At 36.5% G+C, this 13,563-nt stretch overlaps 1 protein-coding gene across 3 annotated transcripts in view; it reads left to right on the top strand.

The window, feature by feature from the left end:
* LOC123310164 (proton channel OtopLc) overlaps window positions 1-13,563 on the top strand; it is a 54,206-nt gene that overhangs the window by 19,846 nt on the left and 20,797 nt on the right. For 2 of the 3 annotated variants that reach the window (XM_044893575.1, XM_044893576.1), the window contains 3 exons: window positions 4,275-4,478; window positions 10,607-10,687; window positions 13,168-13,385. In XM_044893575.1, coding sequence (XP_044749510.1) covers window positions 4,275-4,478; window positions 10,607-10,687; window positions 13,168-13,385 — 503 coding nt within the window. Of the gene's footprint in view, window positions 1-1,973; window positions 2,215-4,274; window positions 4,479-10,606; window positions 10,688-13,167; window positions 13,386-13,563 lie in introns of those variants that run through there. The other variant, XM_044893574.1, reaches the window with a different exon arrangement.

The following is a 13,563-nucleotide window of genomic DNA, read 5'->3' as shown; positions in this document are numbered from 1 at the left end:
CAAAATAAAAAAGCTACAGGTCTTATTTTACTAGACGTCGCCAGAGCATTCGACAGAGTATGGCATGAAGGATTAATATATAAGATGAGATGTGCTGGATATTCGATCAAAATATGCAAGTTGATCAGGAATTATCTCAAAAATAGAAGATTTTACGTAAAAGTGGGAGGAGAATGCTCCTCAACAAAGGATATAGAGGCTGGAGTACCCCAAGGATCAGTACTTGGGCCACTTCTGTACAACATATACATCCACGATATTCCGAAAAATCCAAGAACTATGCTAACGTTATATGCTGACGATACAGGCATAGCAACTCGACACCGAAACCCTGAAATAATAGAACGAGTTCTACAAGAGTCAATTGACGAAACAAATGACTGGTGCATAAAGTGGAAAATCAAGCTCAATGGACAAAAGAGCCAAGCAATATTACTACAGAAGAGAAGACTGCGACCCACAACAAAACTGGATGTTGACGGCGAAGAAATCGACTGGAAGAATGAAGCCAAATATTTAGGAATAACGCTTGACAAAGGACTTACCTGGAAAAGTCATATCAAACAAGCAATCGACAAAACGAAAGCAGCGATGAATAGACTCTATCCTCTGATAGGAAGAAGAAGCCACATGTCGAAAGAGACAAAATTGAAGATAATCAAAGCCGTTGCTAGGCCTCAACTGACTTATGGATCAGTTGCCTGGGGTTTCGCGGCAAAGAGCCATATCAAAAGAATTCAGGCCACTGAAAACAAGCTGCTACGATGTGCAATAGATGCACCTTGGTTTGTCAGGAATAGACAGATTTATAAGGACCTGAAATGGGAAACCATAACGGAATTCATGAACAGAAAAGCAGAGAAATTATTCGAAACAGCGAAAAACCATCCGAATCAAGAACTCAGGAGACTAGTGGACTACAACCCAGAGGAAGACAAAAGGAGAATGCGAATTTACCGAAGGAGACCAAGAGATCAATTAGAAAGGGATTAAAATAACAACAGAAACTTATTGAAAAATTCAATAAAGTGTTAATCCAATAGAGGATAAACACACAAATCCCAGCACGATAGTGTGCGAGAAGAAAACCGACCAAGAGATGAACGGTTTATAGGCAAATGCCCGGAACCAAAATTCAAGAAGCAGTAGAGTTTTTAGTGGGTCTCGAGCTCAGGAGAGTGAGAAACCCCACACTGTTCCCCCTCAGGAGATGAGGGCGGTTCGTCTGTCTTGCAGATTTTCCCCCTGCTACACCAAAAAAAAATAAAAATATTAGCATTGAAAACGCTCAGCTTCGCTCAGATACAACAGCTCTGGCTTCGCTCAACTTCTCATTCGGTGCCCGGTCAGCCTTACGATCTATTCAGATTTCAAAGTGAATGCACAAATTAATGATATATTTATGAAATTCATCAAATACCACAGCTTTGTTTTACATAAACATACCCTGAAAGTTTTCACTAAGTCTTGGTTAGTTTATTGCAGTAGAATGAAGAATTTCTGCTCTCGATAATTTCGTGTTTTTGAAATCTTCTTCTCATGGGAAAATGATTCCAGACTTTTCAAATTCGGAAGCAAAACTCCCTTGTTGTCCGAAATATAAAGGAGACTACGAGACCACTGCGAGACTCCCGTACGAGACTCAAAACGAGACCGAGAAAGGTCAAGACGAGACGAGACTCTCGTAGGCATCACTAGTTGAATATTCCATAATCGATTCTGTAATTAACTGCTTCAGTTCAATCTTCTCTGGCTGACTTATGTTTGGGGCCATTTTACTTGGAAGTCTCTGTGTGAATTCCGTAATTACACAAAAATCTATATATTTTCCATTATTATATTATTTATTCAGGCAGTTTCCAACGGAACTCGTTTCAGATACATGTTTAGAGTAGATTGAAATAAATGAAAAATTATTTGTGTTGTAGCAGCTGTTCTTATGTAAACTGCGAAGAGGAACTCAAAACCAATGAGTTCAGCACCAGTCAGATCTTTCGTCAAGCTAAAAATTATCATCATGTTCTATATCGGCAAGGAAAGAGGAATCATTGTGAATAGGCCCCACCATTGACAGTTTGGCCTATCTCCAAGATTTTTCAATTCACAATGTGGGCTGCTGTAATACACAGTGGGTGCAAGAAATTTTTTAGTGGTGCGTTTCAACTTTGTGTTCAACGACATGTATCCTTCGAATGATCACGGAATAAATCTAAGGTGAATGATATGTGTATGATTTTTGACAGTTGGATCAACATTTATTGATAAACAATTTTCTTGATGTACTCACAGTTTTTTTAGAACGAACAGGAACGCGTAATTTATTGATTCATCATAATTCTTCGTAGTGTCGCCTATTCTCTCTCGAATTTTCTCTTCTTATTACAGATATTTGTATCAATATGGAGAACTATTGTAGAAGTATTCCATTTTATATGCAGCACACATTCTTATATTCTCACAAGAAATAATTTTTTCAGTTCATGGATGAGAAAGAAAAAAAATTAGTTCTTCGAACATTGCAATTAATAATGAAGAATGATCACGCCTAAACGGGGAAAGCAATTATTGCAATTAATTTTTTCCCGTTCTTTTAGTCACGCATGTCGAATTTTAGCAATTACTCTGCATAAACCACTAAAGTTATATGTTCATTCTCATTCTGGTGTTTGTGTAGCCCTATGTTATAAAAAACAGCTGTAGCATAAACAATGGCTACATAAGTATGCAATTTATGGTTGTATTCTGCTTTTGATCCATAAGTTACGAATCTGTAGCGTACGATGGATTTGTACGTGTCCGATTTACAGATTCGTAAACAATGCTATTGTGGACATTTTTCCTCAACTATCCTATTTGCAGTGTTACTTTCGAACTTCTTATCGTAAATAGTAACGAATTCCTGTAAAATACAGATCAGTAAAAAACGTCGAGAATTTTATGAAAAGTTACAGATTGACTTACAGATGAAAGTAGAATATCACCATTAGTCGTCGAACCTTTGATCTGGAATTGTAACAGGGTTCATTGGATTCAAAATGCAACTCTGACATGCATATAACCATTATCTGCAACCAGCAGACCTGGAATCAGTTGCCCTTGAAATCAAGTTCGAAGAGCACTTCTGCTGGATATGACACTATCATGAGTTAAACGTATACTAATACGAATACTACTTGTTGAAGTCAACGCTGTTTATTGTTTTTCCATCTCAAAGATTCAGATTCGGCGTGGGAAAGTTATTGATGGAATACTGAATCACTCTGAATAATAATAAAGCGATGAAAAAAAATACACTCATGCAGGAAATTGAATTGCCTTTTCAACAAGGTGCTGCTCGACCCCTTTTCCCTATTCAAAAATGGTAGCTGTTAGGGGTTGCGGCTAGAGAGATAGTGATATCAAACTCATTTGAACACCCTTATTTATCTTCCTTTCAACAAAATTTGACCTGTCTGAGCGTTTTTTCGTTATTTCATCCCAAAGCTCAAAATTCGGGGTGGAAAGTTATGGATGGCCCATCCTGTATAGGCGCCGGGAACATTCTCGTGGCGTCCCGTACTTTCTAGAAGGGACAGGGCCGGACTGATTACATTATTATTGAATGCCAACTAAAAATGTTAATTTAGTCAAAATAATGAGACCAACTGTCTCTAGGAAGTAGAGGATAATCTCTTTTGTGCTGTAATCCATACCGTTTTATTCTACTAACTGAATTCAATTGAAGTCGGTATAGTATGGGGTTTTACTGCAAAACGCAAGGTCCTCTCTCCAGAAACTACTGGTAGAAGAATATACTATGGAAATTGAGTATGAATGTAATTTCAATCTTTTTGACGATTATCAGAAATTATGAGCCAAAAACAACCTAGGGAAGAGAGTGCTGATATCCGTCATTAGTGTAAATTGCAAATAAAGGTACCCTTCATTGAAAATTTAGGAAGTCAGATGTGAAATGTTTCAAAAGAAGCCACGACAGTCGATGGGTTTGAATTTTGGTCAAGAGTACCAAAGTGTTCAAATTCGGAAGTAATACTGCGATACTCTCGTATGAGACTCCAGACGAGGTCCAGAAATGTCTCGTCTTGTATCGCCAATGAAATATAAAGTCTTGCTTCGAAAACAAGACGGGACGAGACTCTCGAAAACGGGACTCACCTAGAATGATGTCCAGAGTTATATTAGTTGAAAATAGTTCCTCTTACAAAGTGTCAATTTTATTGCTCCATCAAGCTTAAAGCTTTTTTCTATTCAATTGTTTTCGTTTTTTTTTTCAGTCCACCAAATATCGAAAGTCAAACTATGAATTTTCTGGCCATGGAACAGAATCATCATAGGTTGGCCGTGGATAACGACAGACAGAGTTCCTTACCTACATCGAGAAGGCCGTCTGCTATACTTGCCGCTCTCAGAAGACCCTCACAAGCATTCGCTTTATCAGCTGTACAGGCATTCATGAGCCAGAGGAGAAATATGGCGGGGTTTGTATAAACCAACAAATTGAAAAATATATCTTGAATCTCTGAAATTCTTCAGTAGATATTCTAATGCTTGCTACAAAAATCGAGATTTATTAACCGCCCAAATCTTGCAATATTATTGATTAGTTAAGCCCGGTTGTACAGGATATCCCAAATTGCTTTATTTTGGATGTTTCTGGTACTTCCGGAATAGATAGTTGAAAACGTTGAAAGAAGTCCTGGGCTCGATTTTCGTAAAAGGTCCATAAGTGCAAACCGTTTCACGGTATCTGCATTTTTTTGTCTTGAAGATATAACCAAATTTTGATATTTCATCGCTTTCGAAAATGTTCTTCTTTATTTTCGAAAATAACGATAACGATAAAAACTTGCTACAGGCCTTTTTGCACTGGCAATGCTCTCGTTATTTTTAAAACGAATGCATTTTTTTCCTGCTCTGATATCATAAAATAATCATCTTTCCAAAAATGTACAGGGTGTTGCCAAATTAGACGTGAACCTTGGAGGAGGTTTTAGTTTCACTCATTTGCTGTCGTTTGAGCCATATTTATCGATAACCAAAAATCAACAGTTTCCGAGATATCTGAGTTTTCGTGTTTTTCAATTTTCAAAAAATTTCTCACCTTACTTCATTTTTCGTCAATTCATTCTACGTTGACCAAGTTTGATCATAATTTAAATGATTATTTTCATCAGAAAAAGGTATGATACGTATGAAAAAAACAAAACTATTCTGTAGTTCAGGCTGTCAAAATTGTACTGTCAAATTTGGGATGGGTTTACGCTTGTAGTGTACAACTTAGCCTTAGCATCTAAGAAATAGATTTGGGTATTATAGTTATTTAATCAACTAGTCCATTAAGGACATCGATTTATGATCGAGACTTTATAATTTTCAAGATCGATAATCGCTAAATTAATAAACGAGTTGATTATGAGATTTTTCCGACGACTTCATTTTGAGTTGAAATAGGGAATTCTTGATTTCAAGAAAATTTGCATTAGTACCTAGTCAAATTTGACATGTTTTAAATGTTCATGTCGGAATGTTGATATATATGCGGCCGATTAAGGAATTCGAGGAGTTCACAGAGGGTGGAGGGTTAAAAAATGATAACTCCCTACCAAGGAGACAATGAATACAATAATAAGAATCAATTCAGATGCTACTATCCGCCGATATTTATTTATTTATTTATTCAAACGGAACAGGCCATTTTACAAATGGCTCCAAAAATACCTAAATCTACACAAAAACAATATCGTAAAATAATATAACCTAATTGGACCAATAAAATCACCAAAAAAAATAAAATGAACAAACAAACTAAGACTATATCATAGAATTATGTCCAACTTGTGAGATATTTCTTCATATCAAATATAGACATTGTCCACAAGTCAACATCTCGGCTATTCGCCTCTCTAAGGGCTCTATCTATAGGATTATGAAAACTATAGTTAGTGGGACAAGAATTAATAAAAAATTGTTCTCTTTTCCTAAGGGAGACTGTATTGGCATTAAGGTCAATACTCTCAAGGACATAAGAGCAATCAGTGAAATTATTCAATATTTTGAATACAAACATTATGTAAGTCAAAGTTTTTTCTTATTTGAATATCAACAATTGTTACGATCTGAATTGAATTTGCCATCGTCAGGGCCACTAAGTGGAGAACGTTCCACCGAAGAAAAGCAGATGCTGATCATAGTTTCGGTCTCATTTGACCTCGTCAGAGGACCAATTCTGTGGTGTCGAGCTAAACGTGCTCCCACATTCTCAATTTTTATAAGCATGTTGTCTGTAATAAGCAGACCAGCGCATTGAATTAGAGGAAATATGGTATATCTGTCATTGTCTTCGTCTGGCTTTAGATCTTGGGGGGGGGGAGATAAAACCGGATCTCATTTCATACTGGGTGGCGCTCGAGTACTACACAATAATACTCAAAAGCTGATAGCAGTATTCAATTAAGGAGCTGTTGATCTGACGAGATCAAATAATTGGTGTTCATCCTAAGTGTCCAGAGAATTTTTTTTTTCTCGTTGGTACTGCAGAAAACATCAGGTGAGCTCATTTTTCGTATCTTTCTTTCTGATTTTTCTCATAGCGTAGAGAATTTTTGATGAGTCGTTTTGTTTTTATGCATGAGATACATTTTTCTTTTTTGTCTTGAAAAAGTTTATTTCCAATTTCTTTGAGTAGCAAAGTAATTATTAATTAGATTTTAAAATGTCTGACCATTCGGACTGCGATTCCGTAATGGAAGAAGACGCGCCAGAAATCGCTAATGTGGTGTCCGAACACGATATTTTGAGAGAGGAGAACGCAAGTTTGAAAGCGAGGGTGAATGAGCTAGATAGATGCGTATCTAGCTTAGTTGCTGAGATTAAAAATATCAGGGAGAAGCTCGAGTTGCAGGAGGGAAATAAAAAAAGTCCTTACTCCAAAGCATTCAAAAAGAACATTATTTTGAAAAATGTCCAAGAGGTGACCTTACCGGTTCAAAAACAGAAGATGGAGGTGGTCAAAACCCCTCAAAACTAAATTTCCCCACCCGCCAAAAGAGTGAGAAAGGATAGCTCCTCGTCCAATGAAGACTCAAACAAAAAAAGAGTCTTGGAAACCCCAGCCCAAGAGAAAACCACTCCAGTGGAGGGAAAAACGCCAGGAAACTGCAACCAAAGCAGTCAAAAAGACGAAGAAACTAGAGAAAAAGACGGAAGAGGCAAAAATCGTCAAAAAAGCCGAAACCAGGAAAGGAATTTCTGGAATCACTGAGGAACTGGATAAGTTCACGAAAAACCTCCTCAGCACGATGATGCAGAATCTGGAGAAAGAGATTGAGAAGAAGATGCAGCAAATTATTGAGAATATTTAATGGCTGATACGACGATAAAGAACAATCTCATAAATCGTCTCTTGGAACGTCGAAGGATTGAGAGCCCGCAGACCAGAATTCGAAGAACTGATTGAAGAGAAGAGACCGGATGTCATAGCTCTCCAAGAAACAAGACTTAACCCCAACGTTCGGATAGCATTTCCCAATTACGATATCTACAGAAATGATAGACCTAACATCACAGGTGGCGTTGCTATACTGGCTAGAAGGAATATGGATCACCATTTCGACCAAATATTCAATGGTCAAGAAGTAGAAGCAATATCGATTATTGTGAATACCAATCGAGGACAAGTGAAGATTATTTCGACTGCTGAAAAACTTAATGCAGTTGTGATAGGACCTGATATACCGACCTACATACCAAGAGTAAATGGACTACCCGATGTACTGGACATTGTCGTAATGAAAGACATCACTGAAGAAATCAGCATTGATACAATAGAAGACGGAACTTCAGACCACAATCCCATAGAATTCATAGTGGGACATGGCCCAAGAAACGAAGAAGAGACACAAATCAAGGATCGCACAGACTGGGAGAAATATAAGAATTTACTTCAGGAGAAAATCACGGAAATTCCCCAAATAAACACCCGGGATGAATTAGATGAAGCAGTTGAAAAATTGAAAAATCAAATAAAAGAGGCCTATGAAGAAAGCACCAAGAGAATAAGGAAACCAATTCCGAAACATTCACATGGAGATACGCCAAGGGATATAAAGGAACTTATAAAAAAGAACAGAAGACTCAGGAAAATCTACAGAACAACAAAAAGAGAAGAAGACAAGAAGAAACTGAATAAGCATAGTCAGATATTGAAAAATGCTTTAACAGAACTGCGTAATAACAGATGGCACCAGAGATTAAGGGAACTGAATACAATAGATCACTCGGCTTGGAAAATGCAAAAACGCTTACGACGAGAACAGACAGTTATACCTCCACTGCATGGAGCAAACGGAATGGTATATACGAGACTTGAAAAAGCCGAAGCATTTGCCGACTCAATTGAGAGAGAAGCCAGAATAAATTACAGAAATGATGATGACAATGAAGATCTAGAAGAAGAAGTGGAGGCAAACGAAGAACTGATGATGGAACCACCGGAAACCGAAATCATTCCAAAACCGGCTTCACCAACAGAAATCAAAGAGATCATAATGAAACTGAAAAACCGGAAAGCACCGGGAGAAGATAGGATAACGAATTATATGTTGAGGAAATTGCCTAGAAAAGGAATAGCAGCCTTGACGAATATAACAAACGGAGTGATGAGGACCGAATACTACCCAAAGAGATGGAAAACTGCAGAAATGATAGTTTCAACAAGCCTGGAAAGGAACGGAAATTTCCTCAAAATTATAGACCAATCAGCCTACTATCAGCACTAGGAAAAGTCGTCGAGAGGGTTATCGCCAAAAGGCTGAATGAGGAAACAGAAATGTTGAAGATAATTCCACCCGAACAATTTGGATTTCCTGTGAGAGTCCAGAAACCATAAGAGTCAACTGGTTAATAGGCATAATGCCCGGAACCTATGAAGAAGCAGTTAAGGGTTTTTAGTGGGTCTCGAGCTCAGAGAGTGAGAATCCCCACACTGTTCCCCCTCAGCAGAGGGTGTGTTCGTCTGTTTTGCAGATTTTCCCCCTGCTACACCAAAAAAAAAAAAGAGATCAAATGAGACAAAACCATGGTCAGCATCTGCTCTTCGTCGGTGGAACGTCCTCCATTTAGTTGTCCTGACGATGGCAATTTGGCTTGTTCAATTAAGATGGTAATAACATTTGTTGATATTCATATCGGAGGATGGTTTTAATCTGAATTATTTCTTATCTGTTAAGGAGTCTGAAGATTTGGTCGAAGCAAAAGTTGTAGTATATCACTCCCGAACGATCAGCATTTTTTTGTAACCTATACAATTAATCTATCCTCAATCCACCCGCTACTCAAAAATCAACGCGACATACAAATAAAATAATTATTCGGATGGCTACTGAATACTTCTATGTTCGGTTGCTCAGGACAATTAAGTATCAATCAGAAATATATGGGAAGTCCGGGAGAGTTGAACCCCTTTTCACTCTGAGGCCACTTAAGTTGTATCTGTAAATGGTAGCAATTCAGTTTTTTGCGTTAAGACATCATGTCCAAATAGGTAACGATACATAATAGGAGAGTGATGGTGAGATGAACATTTTGAGTACAGCAATTCTTTCTTCGGAATCTCAAATTTGCTTATCTCCCTAACAGATGGGAAAGTTGAACAGGGAGAGACTTGACATAAGTTTGTTTATCAAAAAGAACATTGAAAGAAAACAATTTTCCATGACCATCGATTGTCTACGTCAAGGTTTTCATTATCTGATGTATCATCGTATGAAATGCATATTTTCTATTTCAGAGTCACTATCACTTATTTCCGAGATGTTTTTTACTTTTTTGAACCTCTGAATATTTTTTATATCTTTTTTTATTATTCAATTTTCTTTTTTTGAAGCAAACTGTTATCGAAGCTCAGTGCTTAAACTTTGACCACTGATTGTGTCTCCCGACCATAGCATTGGTCAAGTCTCCCGCACTCCCTTTAAGTCTATTCAACACATGTTTTCTTGAGATTATTATTGAAAAGGCTTATCGTTTGTAAAACAATAATAATCAATGAAAGCAATAAAACTAAATAACACCAGGCACTCATTAAACTTTCCAGACAGTCTAACAAACGACAATTATTCAATTTCTTACTTCCCAACAACAAAATCACGTTCAACCCTCTCACTCACCGAACTGTTCTGATGGCGGCCAAAATGGATCCGCCACAAGTTGTGTCTTATTACAATTATGTCGCAAGCTATTTACGATACCGGTATCGCGAAATTTGAATTGATATATCTCTATTCTCCTAGCTGAGTAACGGCCGGTTTCATAATCAAACCTAAAGTCGCTTTAATTTTAAAGCTTCCTTTAACCCTACTAAAAATGACACTAAAGGAAGCTTTAAGCTTAAAGTGACTTTAAATTTGATTATGAAACTGGACGTAAGTCTTCCCCTACCATTAAAATGTTTCACTAATCAGTAATTTCATGTATTTGGAGCTCTTATTAAGAGGTCGGCGGAAAATTCAATTTACAGTTTATTATATGAGTACCGCTAGTTTCACATAATTTTGTCCGAGTTTTTTATTCTAAATGAATAAGTATACTTTTTTCCTGTTCATTTCAGATTACTCAACAATCATGGAAATCATCCAAGCACCAATGATTATGAAAAAGAGGATATAATACTCAATAAAGAACAAGGAAAGTAAGTGAGCAGTAGGTATAGTTCAGATACCATAAAATAGGGTCACTCATGATAGTTCGAACATCTCAATATGTTTTGAGTGGTATATGTATGTTCCTTTTTGTCAGGCTGAGATAAGTAAACTATCTAAAATCACACTTCGATGTGTTGGTGTTGTAGAGCGGCTAGCTACCTATAAACGAAAGTTACCAGGTTGGCAACCTCGTTGACAGCCAGCTAGAGAAGGAACAAACGGTTGGGGCAACCAACAACGAGGCATCAGCTGAGTAGCATGGTTGTCGACACGGCAGGTTGCCAACCAGGTTGATGACAATGAATTCAGTGAAAAATACAGTTTTGTTCAGAGTAGTTCAAGGTAGAAAGATATAGAAAAGAGGTGTGTTTCAGTTCCAAGGCCATTGGGAGGGTGATGACGCAGAAGGTGGCAATTTCAAGCTTAATTGACAGAATTCGTTTCATTAGCAGTCGCGTATCATAGAGACAATGGGTAAAGTTATAGAGAGATAATTTGAAATAACTAGAACTTTTAGGCGAAAGCCTAATAGAAAATAAGTCCTTAGAAGTGCTGAAAATACTAACACGAGTTAGTCGAGTAAGTGGATGAGAATTCAGTTATTCCAATTCATTTTTGCACAGCACCGCCTAATTTTCTGATACCTAAGCCGATTTGCACTATAGTGTGACGTGGCGTTTGACGATGACAGAGTGATATGGGACTCTACTGAGATCCTAAAGTTTAATCTGTATGAAAATAAGTATGCCTGGTCGCTCTGGGATCTTACTCTTACAATGAATAGCAAAATTGAAATATTAAAAAATGTGTGACCTTCCGTTATCCCAATAACAAATGAATCGTCGAGTTTTACCCAAGGTATGGCATACTGTTGACATTCTCATCGAATCACTCTCTTAATGCAAAGATATACTGGGTGTGCCATTTGAAATATGAATATATGTAGTATGGTGTTGCTAGTATAACCGAAAGTTGCAGAGGTCTAGAAATAATTTAGGAGGCGAGTTCAATATCGAAAACCTAACATGCAAATTTTCTGCAGAAACATTGTGATTTGTTTTCTATTGACATTCAATATGCTATCGCGGTGAATCATCCTGTATAAGGTGTTACCAAATAAGTTCGAAAAGTATCAGGTCGGGATCCCTTGTCCAAACATGAAGGGTATATTTTTTACTTGCAAACAAAAACTTTCGAACCTTTCATCGAATTCAATTTGAAAAATTCGAAATTTTTTTTTCTGCTTTCAAATGAAATTGCTGATAAGGTGAAAAAGGGCATCTTGTTAAGGTGTTATGAAAAGATAGCCTATAACTATTTTGATATTTTTTTAATGGAGTGAAATATGCCGCTTATTGTCACTATTGAAAATTTACCAGCACTTTAAAAGAAACGAATAGAATATAAAAAGGGTAGCATTGAAAAGACACTTCTAGGCGAATAGTTTGTACAATGCGCTGATGCATGGGCTCAAAACTATTACCATATACTCTATACTATTTTATGAACTTTGAAACTGTAAAAACTTAAAAAAAACAACCAAGAAAAAAAATAAAAACAATAGGTACTCTTCTACTCGTAACGGTACTCTAGTTTTGAAATATGACTACAGTAATTGACGTTTGCTTCGAAAGAGAAAGAAGATAGATAGAAAGGAGATAAGAATATTATTGATCTGTGGGTGAGTGATTTCTAATATAACTCATTGATTCGGCTATTGTGTACCAACACAATTTCGATTTCGATTTTCCAGAATCTGATGTCCATATTCTTTAATGGAGTATAATTCCTTTTGACCCAGCTGAGTTTTTCTTGAATGAATTATGCATAATTTTTTAAGTTTGTATTTTTAATCGATTAAGTAGAAATAAAGGAAACACTATATTTCATTATATTTTTATTCTTAGGCGATCGATTTCGGATTATAATTATTCCATCATCAGGCCAGCTGAAAATACACTATGATAAATATGAGATTTGGTGATATTATAATCAACATTTTCTTTTCAAGAATGTTTATTTTTATTTTTTATTCTTTAGGTTAAGATTATGCAACTTATGAGACTTACTGTAGTATTGAAGTTAAAATGGAAACAAATCGTTCTTCATTATTTATTGTTTCTACTATCAATTGTCTATTTTTCTGTTTCGTTCTTATAATGAGTCTAGAGCCACTCATTTCCATTCTTCGAATTTCAAGAACAAGAAAAATAAAAAAAATAAAATTTTCCTAATTTTTGGAATCGTGTACCTTTCCAATAAAAAAAAGCCTAGCAACAAATTTCTGCATAAAGAAGTCTCTTGAATTTAAATACTCAGAATACTTTATTCGGTAACACTCTGTCGTAGGTACTCACAATGTCTTTGCGTTCTTCATAGCATAGAACCCGCAAACCCAGTGAAAAATATGATAACTTGAAAGCGTTACATGTCTTTTGAATCCGAAATGACTCTCTTTTGAAACCAGCGATGCCGTGACAACGATCCTATCAGCTTTCTACGCTAAGCTACTTGTCGTATTGGGGATGGCTTTTCCAATCACCGAAATATTATCGAAAGAAGTCACCACATCCTTCTACCAAGGGTTTTACCTGTATCTCTACGTAGGAAGCATAAGTTTTCTGATTGTTATCTACACAACGGTGGCTAAGGAGAAGGCTGTCAACTCTTTGTTGAATTCTTTTCGTGAGTATTCATTTATTTAGCTACTAAACTTGTTTCTACATTTTGTTTATAGCTCATTTAAAATTTCTTTCTGTAATAAAGAATTAAAATGGTCGAATAGAAATTACGGAATACAGAAAACTATAGACTATTCTCGAGTCAATAGTAGGATTTTCAATCAATCAATCAATATGAATGA

Source organism: Coccinella septempunctata, chromosome 3, assembly GCF_907165205.1.
Source record: "Coccinella septempunctata chromosome 3, icCocSept1.1, whole genome shotgun sequence".
Taxonomy (NCBI): domain Eukaryota; kingdom Metazoa; phylum Arthropoda; class Insecta; order Coleoptera; family Coccinellidae; genus Coccinella; species Coccinella septempunctata.
This window is presented reverse-complemented; position numbering and strand designations above follow the sequence as displayed.